The sequence below is a fragment of the Schistocerca nitens genome, chromosome 2 (genome assembly GCF_023898315.1).
Source record: "Schistocerca nitens isolate TAMUIC-IGC-003100 chromosome 2, iqSchNite1.1, whole genome shotgun sequence".
Lineage (NCBI taxonomy): Eukaryota > Metazoa > Arthropoda > Insecta > Orthoptera > Acrididae > Schistocerca > Schistocerca nitens.
The window spans coordinates 412312755-412329011 of NC_064615.1; the positions used below are offsets into that span (position 1 = coordinate 412312755).

General features: G+C 43.5%; 1 protein-coding gene across 2 annotated transcripts in view; it reads right to left on the bottom strand.

Annotated features, from left to right (window-relative positions):
* Positions 1-16257, bottom strand: part of LOC126236275 (uncharacterized) — a 181102-nt gene that overhangs the window by 111589 nt on the left and 53256 nt on the right. For both annotated transcript variants that reach the window (XM_049945434.1, XM_049945435.1), the window contains exon 3: positions 14592-14739. In XM_049945434.1, the coding sequence (XP_049801391.1) occupies positions 14592-14739 (148 nt within the window). The remainder of the gene's footprint in view (positions 1-14591; positions 14740-16257) is intronic.

The following is a 16257-nucleotide window of genomic DNA, read 5'->3' on the forward strand; positions in this document are numbered from 1 at the left end:
ATCATTCAACATGACAGAAGTGCAACTCTTCCGCAAATTGCTGCAGACTTCAAAGCTGGGCCTTCAAGAAGTGTCAGTGTGCAAACCATTCAACAAAACATCATCAATACAGGATTTCGGAGCTGAAGGTCCACTCTTGTACCCTTGATGACTGCATGACACGTAGCTTTACGCCTTGCCTGGGCCAGTGAATACCGACATCGGACTGTTGATGACTGGAAACATGTTGCCTGGTCGGGTGAGTCTCATTTCAAATTGGATTGAGCGGATGGACGTGTATGGGTATGGAGACAACCTCATGAATCCATGGACCCTGCATGCCAGCACGGAACTGTTCAAGTTGGTGGAGACTCTCTGTGATGGTATGGGGCGTGTGCAGTTGGAGTAATATGGGGCCCCTGATATGTCTAGATATGACTCTGACAGGTGTCACTTATGTAAGCATCCTGTCTGATCACCTGCATCAATTCATGTACATTGTGCATTCTGACGGACTTGGGCAATTCCAGCAGGGCAATGAGATGCCCCACACATCCAGAATTGCTACAGAGTGTCTCCAGGAACACTCTTCCGATTTTGAACACTTCCACTAGCCACCAAACTCCCCAGACATGAACATTACTGAGCACATCTGGAATGCCTTGCAACGTGCTGTCCAGAAGAGATCTCCATGCCCTTGTACTCTTATGGATTTATGGAGAGCCCTGCAGGATTCACGGTGTCAATTATCTCCATCACTACTTCAGACATTAATTGAGTCCATGCCACATCGCGTTGCAGCACTTCTGCGTGCTCGCAGGGGTGCTATATGATATTAGGCAGGTGTACCAGTTTCTTTGGCTCTTCAGTGTAATTCTGTTTGATCCTGTGTTTTTTGGTAAAAGTGCACCATGTTTTCCCTTCTAACTTTCTTTTTTTAAAATTTCTGTCAAGTGTGTCATCATCATAACTGTATCTTTAGATTTTGTTACCGATGTCCAATACTTCTTGGAATGATTAAAGATAATCCAGGGCACTGAACAACTTTACACTTCTGGTCTGCTTATTATCGATTATTCTTTTGCACGTTAGTAGGTTCTAGTACTCTTACTACTCTGATTTTAGTTCTACGATTTAAACACTAACATTATGTGCCATTGCTACCAAGTGGTGTTGATGATCAGCACTTTGTAATAATAGTTCCTCACTGACAGTTTGCAAAATCAAGGTGCACCTTTAAAATTCTGCCTTTGGTTGAAGAAATCTGTGACAGAAACTTGGAAAATGAAGCTTGGAAAATATCAGAACAAGCATCCAAATGAGAATTTTATTCTCAACAACTTCATTTATGTGATTTGAAAAGTTTATCAAACATCACATTCCTAGTATAAAACACTCGGTTAGTTCACAAACATGATGAAACATTTCCCATTGTAGCACATTTATCATTTTCATGGTCGCATATTCATTTAAATTTGGCCATTGAGGAAGGATATTAAAAATGCTATGTCAGAACAGAGCCAGGTGAGGAAGAATGCCAGGAGTTTTGGAGCCAGGCAAGATCTACTTCAATCCTATCATTACTGGTAATGAAAGTTAGTTCCATCTTATGGCCATGAAAGCAAACTTACATGTATAGTTTAGATGTTACCTAAAGCAGCAGCCATAGAAGAAAATCAGCAGTAACTTTCCAATTGATGCAATAGCTGCGTCAGTAGGGAAGTTACTGCTGATTTTCTTCTATGACTGCCGGGTAGCAGAGCATGATTGCAATTTATCATGATTACGATGATATTAAGAATGATGGGCACTTCACTGTGGGGACCGAAGTGCCCTTCATAAAATACTATGAGGTAAATATTGTGAAGTCATATATATGAAAATACAAGCACACATGCACTTATACTATTCTAAATCATGGTATGATTGATAGATAACGATCTGGAGAGACTTGTGGTGATGCGAACCTGCCCATCACCGCAATTTAATACACAGAGAGCAATTACTGTCGGTACATTTCAGCACAGGTATTAAAGAATTGACATAACTATTAGGAGCCTCTACTGTATTTGCTGTATGGCAGAGCTATTAATGCCAAACTGAAGCCAACATTTTATCTGCTGTTCACTCTGTAGCTTAACATTTGCAGCATATGTGTATCAAATTTCTTCCTCTGTGAATGACATCTACATTACAGCTGATAAAGCACAAATAAGTACATTAAAATTAGATCTATTTTCATATATGAAATGCTGTATGAGCATAATAGATGTGGCATTCACTACTAAATTCAAAATTTGGTAATAATCGTAACACTTTAAGACACAAAGGAATTGCAGACGTTGGCTGTGAATGGACCCTGTCGCAGCCAACGTATATAATTCCTTTGTGTTCATTAATAGTGGCTGCTGGATCAAAATGGTGTCTGCTCTTTCAGACATGAATTAAATTCAGTGTGTACAAGACAATTGAATCGTGTGTGAAAGATAACTGCATTGTCACATCTATTTAGTATGATGTGGAAATGACATATGCCTGTTAGCAAGTGAATTTAATCAGACAGTCTTCTGTCTGACTCACTTCTACCAATCGAACAATGGGAAGCCAAGGATAGAATACGAAAAGAATAGATAGCTACTCACCACACCGAGGAGGCACTGAGTTGCACATAGGCACAATGAAAAAGATCACTAGAAATACTTAAAGCTTTTAGAGAAAGCTCTTCTTCAGAAGCGAAACTCTCACCAATTCACAGAACAAAACCTCACACACATAGCCGCTGTCACTGGGCATAGCAACTGTGTCTGACATGCATAGCAACACAGCTGGAGTGGGTAGTTGGGAGAAGGAGGAGACATGGGGCAGGGAGGGGGATGGGTAGCAGGATGGAGGATGGGGGAAGATGTTAGTGCTGCCCATGGAAAAGTGCACCAACTTGGTGGGGACAGTGCTCAGCAGTGTGGGATTCGTACCAGATAGGGTTGATAGAAGAGATAGAGAAGATCCAACGGAGAGCAGCGCGCTTCGTTACAGGATCATTTAGTAATCGCGAAAGTGTTACGGAGATGATAGATAAACTCCAGTGGAAGACTCTGCAGGAGAGGCGCTCAGTAGCTCGGTACGGGCTTTTGTTAAAGTTTTGAGAACATACCATCACCGAAAAGTCAAGCAGTATATTGCTCCCTCCTACGTATACCTCGCGAAGAGACCATGAGGATAAAATCAGAGAGATTAGAGCCCACACAGAAGCATACCGACAATCCTTCTTTCCACGAACAATACGAGACTGGAATAGAAGGGAGAACCAATAGAGGTACTCAGGGTACCCTCCGCCACACACCGTCAGGTGGCTTGCAGAGTATAGATGTAGATGTAGATAGTGCTGCTAGGTGTAGTGCTGCGAGGGTGTGCTGGGGGCACGGGTGGGAGGCAGAGGGAATGGAGAGTGGGGGGAGGGGAGGGGAGATGAGGGGAGAGGGAGAGGGAAGGGGAGGATAGGGGAGGGGAGGGGGTGGGTGGGGAGGGGGAGGGGAGGGGAGGGGAGAGGAGAGGAGAGGAGAGGAGAGAGGAGTAGAATGTAAGGAAGGACTAGTAGGTGCATTGGTGGGTCAGAAGGCGTGTGCGTGCTGGACCAGGGGCAGGGAAGGGGATAGGCTGGAGGAGGGCATGGACTAGCCCTAGGTTGAGGCCAGGGGGTTTATGAGAATGAAGGATATGTTACACAGAGAGTTTCTCCCACCTGTCCAGTTCAGGAAAGTTGGTATTTGTGAGAAGAATCCAGATGGCACAGGCTGTGAAGCAGTCATTGCAATAAAGCACATTGTGTTGGATGGCATGTTTAGCAACTAGGTGATCCAGCCTTCTCTTTGCCACAGTTTGGCAGTGGCCATTCATGTGGATAGACAACTTGTTAGTTGTCGTGCCCCCCTACAGTGTGGTGCAGTGGTTACAGCTCAGTTTGTAGATGACATGGCTGCTTTCACATGTGGCCCTGAATTTCATGAAGTAGGATATACCGTGACAGGAAAGGAGTAGTTGTAGGGGGAGGGAAGATGTATGAGATAGGCCTTGATTCTGGGTCTATTGCAAGGATATGTGCCATGAGGAGCACAATGGGTGTAGGACGGACAAGGATACTGTGTTGGTTGGGTGGGCAGAGAAATACTAGTGTGGGAGGGGTGGAGATGATTAGTGAGAAGGATAGTTCTAATTTCAAAGTAGGGTAGAGATAGCCGAAAACCTAGTGGAGAATGTGATTCAGCTGCTCCAGTCCTAGATGGTACTGAGTCATAAGAAGAGTACCCCTTTGTGGCCGACTGTGGCTATGTGGGGGATGTAGGTGACTCGGGAAGACAAGGCACAGAAGACCTGTTGCTGGCCAAGGCTGAAAGGATAATTTCAATCTATGAAGGCCCCAGTCAAAACCTTGGCATATTTGGAGAGGGAGTGCTCATCGTTACAGATGCAGTCACCACAGGTGGTCATGCTATATGGATGGGACCTCTTGGGTGGAATGTGAGACAGAGCTACTGAATTGCCATCCTTGAGGTGAAGATTGACATCAAGGAAGGCAGCTTGTTGCTCTGAGGACGACCAGGTGAAGCAAATGGGGGAGAAAATGTTGAGGTTATGGAGGAATGTAGATAGAGTGTTCTCACCCTTGGTCCACATCGTGAGTGTACATTAACGAATCTGAACCAAGTAAAGGGTTTGGGATTCTGGATGGTTAGGAAGACTTGCTCTAAATGTCCACAAATACGCTAACCTAGTATAGGATAGTGCCATGTGGGTGTCCACTGCTGTATCACAGATTTGTTTGTAGGTGAAGCCTTCAAAGGAGAACTAACTATGGGGAAGGATATGGCAACATGGTAACCAGGAAGGATGTTGTAGGTTTGGAGTCAGTTGGGATAGTGTGCAATGGGATAGGTAGTGTTTCACAACAGCAAGGCCGTGGGTATTGGGAACGTTAGTGAGAAGGGAGATGGCACTGACATTCATAAGAAGGGCAGGTGGTTGCAAAGGAATGGGAACTGTGGTGAGCCAGTGCAGGAAATGGTTGGTGTCTTTTATATAGGAGGGAAGGTTATGTGTAATAGGCTGAAGGTGTTGGTCCACAAGAGCAGAGATCAGAGTGTATATGAGGAAAAAAACATTCCTGGATTTCTCTCAGATTTCCAAAGTGACTGTATATTTTCTCTCGCAGCTGTAAAACTTATTAGTTCTTTGATTGGTAAAGATTTTATACACCGGTATAGAATTCCCGGCACTTTAGGAATTGAAACACAGGAAAAAAAAAAAAAAAAAAAAAAAAAAAAATGTGTTTTGGGAAGATCTTTGATGCACAGTGACATTTAAATGGAATATTTTTGTTTTATGAAAGTATAAACAGGAATTCCACGAACTACAGCAATTGAAATTTCACCAAATACAGCAAGGTAGTTTCCAAAGCACTGAAATCGAGATTGCAATGCTCTTTTGTCAGCCAATCCTAGCTCATGGCATGTGATCTCGGCAGCCAATGATAGCAGATATTCACAGCATAGGACACGTGATTTAGTCAGCCAACAGCAATACCACTGTTAAGTAGTGTGAATACACAAATAGGAAAAGCTAATGGTTTAAATTGCTTGTGTCTGTTATGTGTGGATGGATTTGTGTGTGTGTGCGAGTGTATACCTGTCCCTTTCCCCCCCCCCCCCCCCCCCCCCCCAAGGTAAGTCTTTCCGTTCCCGGGATTGGAATGACTCCTTACCCTCTCCCTTAAAACCCACATCCTTTCGTCTTTGCCTCTCCTTCCCTCTTTCCTGATGAAGCAACCGTGGGTTGCGAAAGCTTGAAATTGTGTGTGTGTGTGTGTGTGTGTTTGTTATTGTTATTGTTTCTATCAATGTACCAACGCTTTCGTTTGGTAAGTTACAGAATCTTTGTTTTTAGATACATTTTTCCCACGTGGTGTGTTTCCCTCTATTATATTCATATCATTAATGGTTTAAATTGATATACATACAGCATAGCTACAAGAAAAGCTAAGGTTTCGCATATAATATTGGTCATCAAAAGTTTTTTGCCGTTTTTTATCTTTCCCTGAGGGTATGGTTAGGCAGAGTCCTAGGAGCACAGCTTAAAGTGCAGCAGCAGAATATTTTCCACAAGCATGATTATAAATTTCACTGCTGTGCACGGAAAATTTTATGGGCTACCTGGTCAAGTAAGTGTTCCTTCAAGCACTAAGTCTTTTCATTAGAAAAGCCAATTATACGTGAAATTACTGAAGAACTTACTTCACACTTTTTTTTAAAGATAATTATACTTTTTGCGATTGTTGTTGCATAATTTGTAATCTAAGAAAGAACTAAAATAAAAATGAAAAACTAACCTTGAAACCTGGGCTTTTTTCAGCATGATTCTTTAAGATACATCAAATACAAATGTGCCTGTAAAATTTTAAATAATTGCATAACTGGCTGGTCTTCTGGGTCCAAAGTTTTTCTAAGTGGATGGTTTTCAGTGTTAAGTTTTGAATGGGAGTCTAATGCTCCGTGATTTAAGAAATTCGTTGCACATTCTCACACATAACATAATTTATCTTGTGTAAAAGGAAATTTACTCTGAAAGTAACACTTCTCAATCCACAATTCACAATATTTTCTCTTGACCTGTTAGAAATGTAAATAGCTGTGTTCATCAAAACGAGGCCCATGAAAAAAATGTTGCTATTAAGTAATGATGGTCTTTTACACATTTTGCTGTCGGCAGACGTTTGTGTGTGCACTGTATTTTGTTGTAATAAATTGTGCATTTTCTTTGTACTAAAACAAATATATATTTCTGGAATTCTAAAAAATTCCCAGGTTTTCCCCAGATTTCTCCTGGATGAACAAATTCCAGCATTTTTCCCGGATTTCCCAGTTGTCTCGGGGCATATACACCCTGAGAGATTCTCTCTGTGAGGGCACAGTAACCAGCCACCCATGGGTTGTTCTGGGTCATTGTGTTTATGAACTTTAGGAAGCATGCAGAAGATAGAAGTGTGTGTGTGTGTGTGTGGGGGGTGGGGGGGGGGATGATGAGAGGGGCGGACTCAGGGTAGAGATTCTGGGATGGACCAAAGAATTTGAGGAAGGAATGGAGATACTGCTGGATTTCTGGAATGCAGTCACTATGGCAGGGCTTGTTGGTGGATGTATCTGACAGCTGATAGAGTCCTTTTGCCAGGTAAACACTGCAGTTCATAATCACTGTGGTGGATTCTTTGTCGATAGGTAGGATTATAGGTTGAGGTCAGTCTTTAAGTGGTGTAATGTGTTATTTTCTGTGGACATGATATTGCTCTCCTTGAAGAGAGATTTATAGAATGATGATGAGGAAAGCTTAAGGATTAGGAAATTCGGGAAAGTTAACAACTGGTGATTTGTGGGCAGTGGATGGCAGCTGGACGGAGGAGTAAACTGAGGCAGGGTTCAGTATTGGTTTTGAACTGAGTGTGATTTGTAGCATTAATGGTGAAAACCTGTTTACAATGGAAGAACCAGGAGAAGGAGAGAGGTCTTGAACCACCCCAGCATGATTTAATTTGGGAGTAGTGGAGAAGTTAAGGCTTTTGAAAAGGACCGACACTTCTGTGGGCCTGTGGCTTTTGGAGGACAGGTTTGTGACTGTGTTACAGATCTGTTTGGGCTCTGGGTTCTGTAGTGTGGCGGGTGGTAAATGTAGTAGGTATGCAAGGCCGTGTTTGACAGCTATGAGGGAATGTGGGGGAGGCTTGATGAAAGCTCTAGTAGTGGTGGTGGAAATTGGTCCAAATCGGAAGTATGAGATGAACAGATCGGACAATTTTTTGGGAAGACATTGTGCATGTTGCTCTAATTCCTGGAGGGAAAAGGTTTCAATGTTGGGAGATGAGATGCAGAAATTTGGGATTGAAGAGCAGGAGAATCTTACAGATGGAGAGGAGGTAGTGCAAGGTAGTTTGGGCTTGACTGATATGGTTTTGCAAGACTAGGTTGTTGTGGCTATTCACTGATGGAATTTGAACAGATAGAGGTAATTGTGGATGGAGGTGTTGAAGCTGGAGATGGGTAATGTATTGATCAGGGCATGAGGTAGGCAACAATGCAGGAACAGTATGTGAGGCGGGGTTCTGGCTAGGGGTATGGAAACTTTTCTGTATTGGCACAGATGAAAGGAGCAGGTCAGCTAGCACCCCCATACACCCACTATAAAGCCACAATGTCAAATGGTGCAAGATGTTCGAAATTCTGAGGAAAATAGGGGTAAGGTATAGGGAGAGATGGGTAATATACAACATGTACAAGAGTCAAGAGGGATTAGTAAGAGTGGAAGACCAAGAACGAATTGCCCCTACTATTCAATCAATATACTGAAGAAGCAATGATGGAAATGAAAGGAAAGTCCAAGAGTGGGATTAAAATTCAATGTGAAAGGACATCAATAATAAGATTCGCTGATAACATTGCTACCCCTGTGAAAGTGAAGAAGATTTACAGGATCTGCTGAAGGAATGAACGTTCTATTGAGTACAGAATATGGACTGAGTGTAAATCGAAGAAAGACAAAAGTAACGAAAAGTAGCAGAAATGAGGACAGCAAGAAACTTAACATCAGGACTGATGGTCACAAAGTAAATGAAGTCGAGGACTTCTGCCACCTAGGCAGTAAAATAACCCTTGACAGACAGAGCAAGGACATCAAAAGCAGACTAGCACTGTCAAAATAGGCATTCCTGGCCAAGAGAAGTCTACAAGTATCAAACAAAGGCCTTAATTTGAGGAAGAAATTACTGAGAATGTATGTCTGGAGCATGGCAGTAAAACATGGACTGTGGGAAAACCAGAACAAAAGAGAATCAAAGCTTTTGATACGTTGTGCTACAGACAATAAGGACAGAGGCAGTTCCGTGAAGAATCGGAGGTGAAAGGAATATATGGCAAACACTTATAAGAAGGGACAGGATTTTAGGGCATCTGTTAAGATATTCGGGAATAACTTCCATAGTACTAGAGGGAGCTGTAGTGTGTAAAAACTGTAGAGGGATTGCAAATGCTACTCTGAGATGAAGAACTTGGCACAGGAGAGGAATTCATGGCACGCCACATCAAGCCAATCATAAAACTGTTGACTCAAGAAAAGCAGACAGACAGACAGAAAGCAAGAATGAAAACAAAACACAAAGCAGCACTCCTCTTGTGACTCGGTATTACCCATGACTGGAGCAGCTGAATCATATTCTCCGCCAGGTTTAGACTCATTCTCAACCTGCTCTGAAATGAGAAATATCCAACCCACTATCCTCTCCACACCTCCCACAGTAGCATTCCTTTGCTCACCAAACCTACACAATAGCCTTGTTCATCCTACACAACACCTGCTCCCAGCCCCTTGCCTCATGGCTCATATCCCTGAAATAGGCCCAGATTCAACACATATTCCATACATCCTCCCACTGACACCTACTCCAGTCCTTTCACTGGCATCTCCTACACCATCAAAGGCTGGGCCATCTGTGAAAGCAGCCATGCCATCTATGGACTTAGCTCTAACCACTGTGCCACACTGAAGGTGGGCATGATGACTAACAAGCTGCCTGACTGTATGAATGGCAACTGCGAAATTGAGGCCAAGGGATAGCTGCACCACCCAGCCGCTAAACATGCTGCCAAATGCAATGTGCCTAACTTTAATGACTGCTTCACAGCCTGTGCCATCTGCATTCTTCACACCAACACCAGCTTTTCTGAACCGCACAGGTGTTAACTCTCCCTACAACATATCCTGAAACCCCTTCCCTCAACCTTCACTAGTCTCTGTCCTCCTACTGCCTACCCCATTTCCCTACTCTTAGTCCAGTACATACACACACACACACCTTTTATCCCAACAATGTCTTACATTCCACCCCCACCCCCCTCTCCCTCTTGCCACACCGTGCACACAGCACCCCCTCTCGATACTGTACCTAGTAACTCTATCCTGTCCCATAAACATGCCTGCATGCTCCCACAGGCAGCACTAGCATCTTCCCTCACCCCTACTGTGCTATCCCTCCCCCTTCTGCCCCAAACCACCTCCTCACCCCCACTATCTCACCCAGCTACAATAAGCTGCGCACATACGACACAATTGCAGTTGGGTCTGAGGGCCTGGTGACAATGGCCATATGTGTGAGTTGTTGTTCTGTGAATGTGTGAGTGTTTTACTTCAGAAGACTTTGTCTGAAAGCTGTAAATATTTTTAGTGTTCTTTTTCATTGTGACTGTCTGCTACTCAAAATCACCTCTACCAATCTCATTTACTTTCAATCATTCTGCTGAGCATGTTGCTTCTTGTTGAATTTTACAGATCACAACTGTAAGCCTGGACACTAAATTCAAGACCTTTCCTCAGATGGGCAATACTTCTGCCAACTGAGCTAACCAGGCAATACATATGGCTCACTGCACAGCTGCAACTCTGCCAATGTCTCTGTCATACTTTCCACATTTCAGAAAAGCTCTCCTGCATTCTAGCGGTTCAAAAAGGGTATAATTTCTTTTACGATTGCTAGTCTCGCATGGTATACAGGACAGCTTCAATAAAGTTTGGGTAGTTGGAGAGCAGTATGGACAGAATTGAAACTATGAGGACAGGTCTTGAGCTAATGTCCATGCAAACACACTGGAGAATATATCAGTATACTTCATACCAGAGGGTATTTGTTATTTGCTTTGCTAAACACCAAGTAATATACTCATATGCACAGAAACTTTCATAATATTTTGGAGACAAACATTCAATGCACTAATCTCATCAGTTCCAACTTTGACAAACGGGCTACATGGTGTCTTATAGGAATGTCTGACGAAATAGTACAATCTCCAGCTGACCAACTACCGCTATCTCCCAGGTAGGTACTGAACCAATGTAGACAGATATTATTTTCAAAAGCACTTATCAAGCTATGCAAGAAAGGTAAGCATTATGCATACTGCTTACTGATTTTTCTTTGGAAAATCACATCATTAACATGCTACTTTGCTTTTTATCTCTCTCTAGTATGAAATTTCGTTCAGTACTAGAAAGATTTCTTGATAACTAAAATGTTCTCTTCCTCAGTGCTAAGTATTTACGTTCTACAAGAAGCTAAAGAAAAATTTATAATCCACAGTGAAGTTGTGACAGAGCAAATTTAATACGACACTTGTATACCAAAATAACTTGCATTTTTACAAATTACCAGCTTAAATTCCACAGTCTGGAAAGGGGAGAGAGGGAGAGGGTGTTAAGGTGCTTTGGACCTCTGGAGCCAAAATTTGCAATATCAAACAGTTACAGCCTCTGAAACAACAACAGCTGATACTCACTAAAAGTAGTTCACAGAGCATGTTAATATCTAAAAGTGCTACATAATATTAGATTAAAAACACTATTACAAGCAAATATCAAGGATCAACTTCTGTGATATCAAAGGAAACATAATTACCCATTTCAATTTGAGGACAGAATTAATTGTCCAATACCTGAATGTAAAATAATGGAAAATCCAGGATGAAATGTAACAATATTATGAGAAGGAAAGTTGCTACTCACCATAAAGCAGAGATAGATAGGCACAACAAAACGACTATCACAATTAAAGCTTTCAGCGATTAATGCCTTCGTCAACAATACATACACACATGAACACGCACACACTCACGCAAATGCAACTCTCACATGACTGCAGTCAGAGGCAACTAAAACTACACTGAGAGCAGCAGCACCAGTGCATGATAGGAATGGCGACTGGGTGGAGGTAAGGAGGAGGCTGGGGTGGAGAGGGGGAGGAATAATATGGTAGGGGTGGCGAACAGCGAAGTGCTCCAGTTTAGATGGAGGGCAGGGGAGAGGTCGGAAGGGGGGAGGGAAGTGCAAAAAAGGAGATAAATAAATTAGACTGGGTACGGTGATGGAATGACGGCTGTGTAGTGCTGGAAAGGGAACAGGGTTGTGGCCAAGAGAGTTATGGGAACGTAGGATGTATTGCAGGGAAAGTTACCACCTATGCGATTCAGAAAAGCTGGTGTTGGTGGGAAGGATCCATATGGCACAGAATGTGAAGCAATCATTGAAATGAAGGATATCATGTTTGGCAGCTTGTTCAGCAACAGGGTGGTACACTTGTTTCTCGGTCACAGTTTGTCGGTGGGCATTCATACGGACAGACAGCTTGTTGGTTGTCATGCCTACATAGAACGCAGCACAGTGGTTGCAGCTTAGTTTGTAGACCACACGACTGGTTTCACAGGCAGCCATGCCTTTGATGGGATAGGTGATGTTAGTGACCGGACAGGAGAAGGTGGTGGTGGGAGGATGTATGAGACAGATCGTGCACCGAGGTCTATTACAGGGGTATGAGCCATGAGGTAAGGGACTGGGAGCAGGGGTTGTGTAAGGATGGATGAGTATACAGTTTAAGTTCAGTGGACAGCGGAATACCACTGTGGGAGGGGTGGGGAGGATAGTGGGCAGGACATTTCTCATTTCAGGGAATGATGACAGGTAGTCAAAACCCTGGCGGAGAGTGTAAGTCAGTTGCTCCAGTCCTAGGTGGTACTGAGTTACAAGTGGAATGCTCCTCTGTGGCCAGGCAGTGGGACTTTAGGAGGTGGTGGGAAACTGGAAAGATAAGGCACAGGTTATTTGTTTTTGTAAGAGGATGGGAGGATAATTACGGTGAGTGAAGACTTCAGTGAGGTCTTTGGTATATTTTGAGAGGGACTGCTTGTCACTGCAGAAGCGATGACCAAGGGTGGCTAGGGGACTTCTTGGTATGGAACAGGTGGCAGCTGTAGAAGTGGAGGTACTGCTGGTGGTTAGTAGGTTTGATGTGGATGGAGGTACTGATGAAGCCATCTTTGAGGTGAAGGTCAACATGAAGGAAAGGGGGTTGTTGGTCTGAGTAGGACCACGTGAAGCAAATGGGGGACAAGTAGTTGAGGTTCAGGAGGAATGTGGATAGGGTGTCCTCACCTTCGATCCAGATAGCAAAGATGTCATCAATGAACCTGAAGCAGTTGAGGGGTTTAGGATTCTGGATTTTTTTGGAAGGATTCCTCTAGATGGCCCACGAATAGATTGGTACAGGATGGTGCCATGCAAGTGCCCATAGCTGTACCCTGGATTTGTTTGTAGGTAATGCCTTCAAAGGAGAAGTAATTGCGGCTAAGGCTATAGTTGGTCATGGCGGCTAGGAAGGAGGAAAAAGGTTGTGTTCAATAGCAGTAAGGCCATGGGCATTAGGGATCTTAGTGTACAAGGAGGTGGCATCAATAGTGATGAGCAGGGCACCATGTGGTAAAGGGACAGGAACTGTGGAGAGTCAGTGGAGGAAATGGTTGGTATCTTTTATAAAGGAGGTTAGGTTCGTAGTAATAGGTTGAAGGTGTTGGTCTACAAGAGCAGAATTTCTCTCAGTGGGGTCATAGTAACTGGCCACAATGGGGCATCCTGGGTGGTTACATTTATGGACTTTAGGAAGCATGTAGAAGGTAGGAGTGCAGGGAAGGGCAGGGGTGAGTAGAGAGATGGACTCCGGGGAGAGATTCTGGGATGAGCCTAAGGATTTGAGCAGTGACTGGAGATCCTGCTGGATTACTGGAATGGGGTCACTGTGGCAAGGTTTGTAGGTGGAAGTATCTGACAGCTGGTGGAGTCCTTCCGCTAGGTAATCCTTGTGGTTCAAAACAACAGTGGTGGAGCTTTTGTCACAGGTAGGATTATAAGGTCAGGATCAGTTTTTATATGACGCAAGATTTGAGATAAAGAAATTCAGGAAAGGTAACAGGGGATGGTTTGGGGGCAGTGGGGGGGGGGGGGGGGGGTGATCACAGTGGGATGGAGGAGTGAACTGAGTTAGGTAACATTCAATATTGGTCTTTGCTTGAGCCTGATAGGTAGGGTTGGTGCTGAAAAAGTGTTTTCACTGTAGGGACTGAGAGAAGGAGAGAAGGTCTTTAACAAGTCCCGCAGTGACTGAATTTTGGAGGGAGACAAAAGGTGAGGCCTTTGGAAAAGACTGATATTTCTGTGGGGCTGTGGCTTCTGCAGGAAAGGTTCATGACTGTGTTGTGGGTCTATTTAGGTTCTGGATTCAGTGTGGTGGTGGGAGGGAGTTTTGGAGGGTGGGATAAGTGTAGTAGGTCTGCAAGACAGAGTTTGTCAGCTATGAGGGACATGGGGGAGGTTTGGAGGTTGTTGTTGAACTCGTGGATAGTGGAACTCCAAGGCGGGAGGAGGAAGTGAACAGGATGGAGAGCTTTTTGAAGTGGCGTTGTGCATGTTGCTCAAGTTTCGGCAGAGCAAGAGTTTCAATATGTGTTACGGGTTCCAGGGATTTGGGACTGCACACCGGGAGAATTTTGCGGATGGAGAGAAGGTACTGCAAGGAGGTTTGGACTTGGTTGATATGGTTTTGCATGACTACATTGTTGATGGCTAAGGATTGGCGGGAATAGATATACGACCCAACCTCTAAATAGAAATAACAATTATAGCTCATAAACTATAAGGAGAAGTCACATACAGTCAGAGTCTAAACTGATTTTTGATCACAGTATGTAAATACAACTCACTGTTTCTAATAGGAAAAGTGCTTCCTCCGGATTGAGGCATTTTATTTGGCCTTGCTGGTGACCAAAGTTTTCCCAGTGTTTCCCAACTGAGTACGTCACAACAGCTACATTCATTTTTTCGTCCCATTCTGCTACTGAGAGGATGCCACTGAAAATTAATTTTTAGGTGACATAGCATGTATTTACTAACAACAACAAGAAATGCAACAGCAATCTCATATCCAGTAGATATTCAAACAACTGTCTATATGACACTCTGATGTGTTATAAACAATAGTAATATCAGTTAAGCAAATGGCTGGTTCAGATACTTATACAAATAGTGTGAGGTAAGCTACGTTAAAGAAAAACCATGAAATAAACATTGAACATTTTATATTTTGTTTTCCATACAATGAGTGCACTTAGTAAATTTACCGCCAAAGAAACAAAATTTATTTGCTTCTTGTGGAGATTAAGTAGAAAATGTATTTCAATAACACATATGTTGTTGTTGTTGTGGTCTTCAGTCCTGAGACTGGTTTGATGCAGCTCTCCATGCTACTCTAACCTGTTCAAGCTTCTTCATCTCCCAGTACCTACTGCAACCTACATCCTTTTGAATATGCTTAGTTTATTCGTCTCTTGGTCTCCCTCTATGATTTTTACCCTCCATGCTGCCCTCCAATACTAAATTGGTGATCCCTTGATGCCTTAGAATGTGTCCTACCAAGCGATCCCTTCTTCTAGTCATGTTGTGCCACAAACTCCTCTTCTCCCCAATCCTATTCAATGCCTCCTCAATAGTTATGTGATCTACCCATCTAATCTTCAGCATTCTTCTGTAGTACCACATTTCGAAAGCTTCAATTCTCTTCTTGTCCAAACTATTTATCGTCCATGTTTCGCTTCCATACATGGCTACACTCCAAACAAATACTTTCAGAAACGACTTCCTGACACTTAAATCTATACTCGATGTTAACAAATTTCTCTTCTTCAGAAACGCGTTCCTTGCCATTGCCAGTCTACATTTTATATCCTCTCTATAAACAGCCCTTTTCAATCTATCTCAAGCACGTTTGATAGAGTTCATGTCTGGAGAACATGCTGGCCACTCTAATCGAGTGAAGTCATTATCCTGAAGGAAGTCATTCACAAGATGTGTATGATGGGGCACGAATTGTCGTTCATGAAGATGAATGCCTCGCCAATATGCTGCCGATATGGTTGCACCATTGGCCGGAGGATGGCATTCAGGTATCGTACAGCCGTTACAGCATCTTCCATCACCACCTGCGGCATACATCCGCCCCACGTAATACCACCCCAAAACAGCAGGGATCCTCCACACTGCTACACTCACTGGGCAGTGTGTCTAAGGCATTCAGCCTTATCGGGTTGCCTCCAAACACGTCTCTGACAAATGTCTGGTTGAAGGCATATGCGACACTCATTGGTGAAGACAATGTAATACCAATCCTGAGCGGTCCATTCGGCATGTTGTTGGGCCCATTTGTTCTGTGCTGCATGGTGTCGTGGTTACGAAGATGGACCTCGCCATGGATGTCGAGAGTGAAGTTGCACTTCGTGCAGCCTATTCTGCACAGTTTGAGTTGTAACACGATGTCCTGTGGCTGCACGATAAGCATTACTCAACATGGTGGCGTTGCTGTCAAGGGTCCTC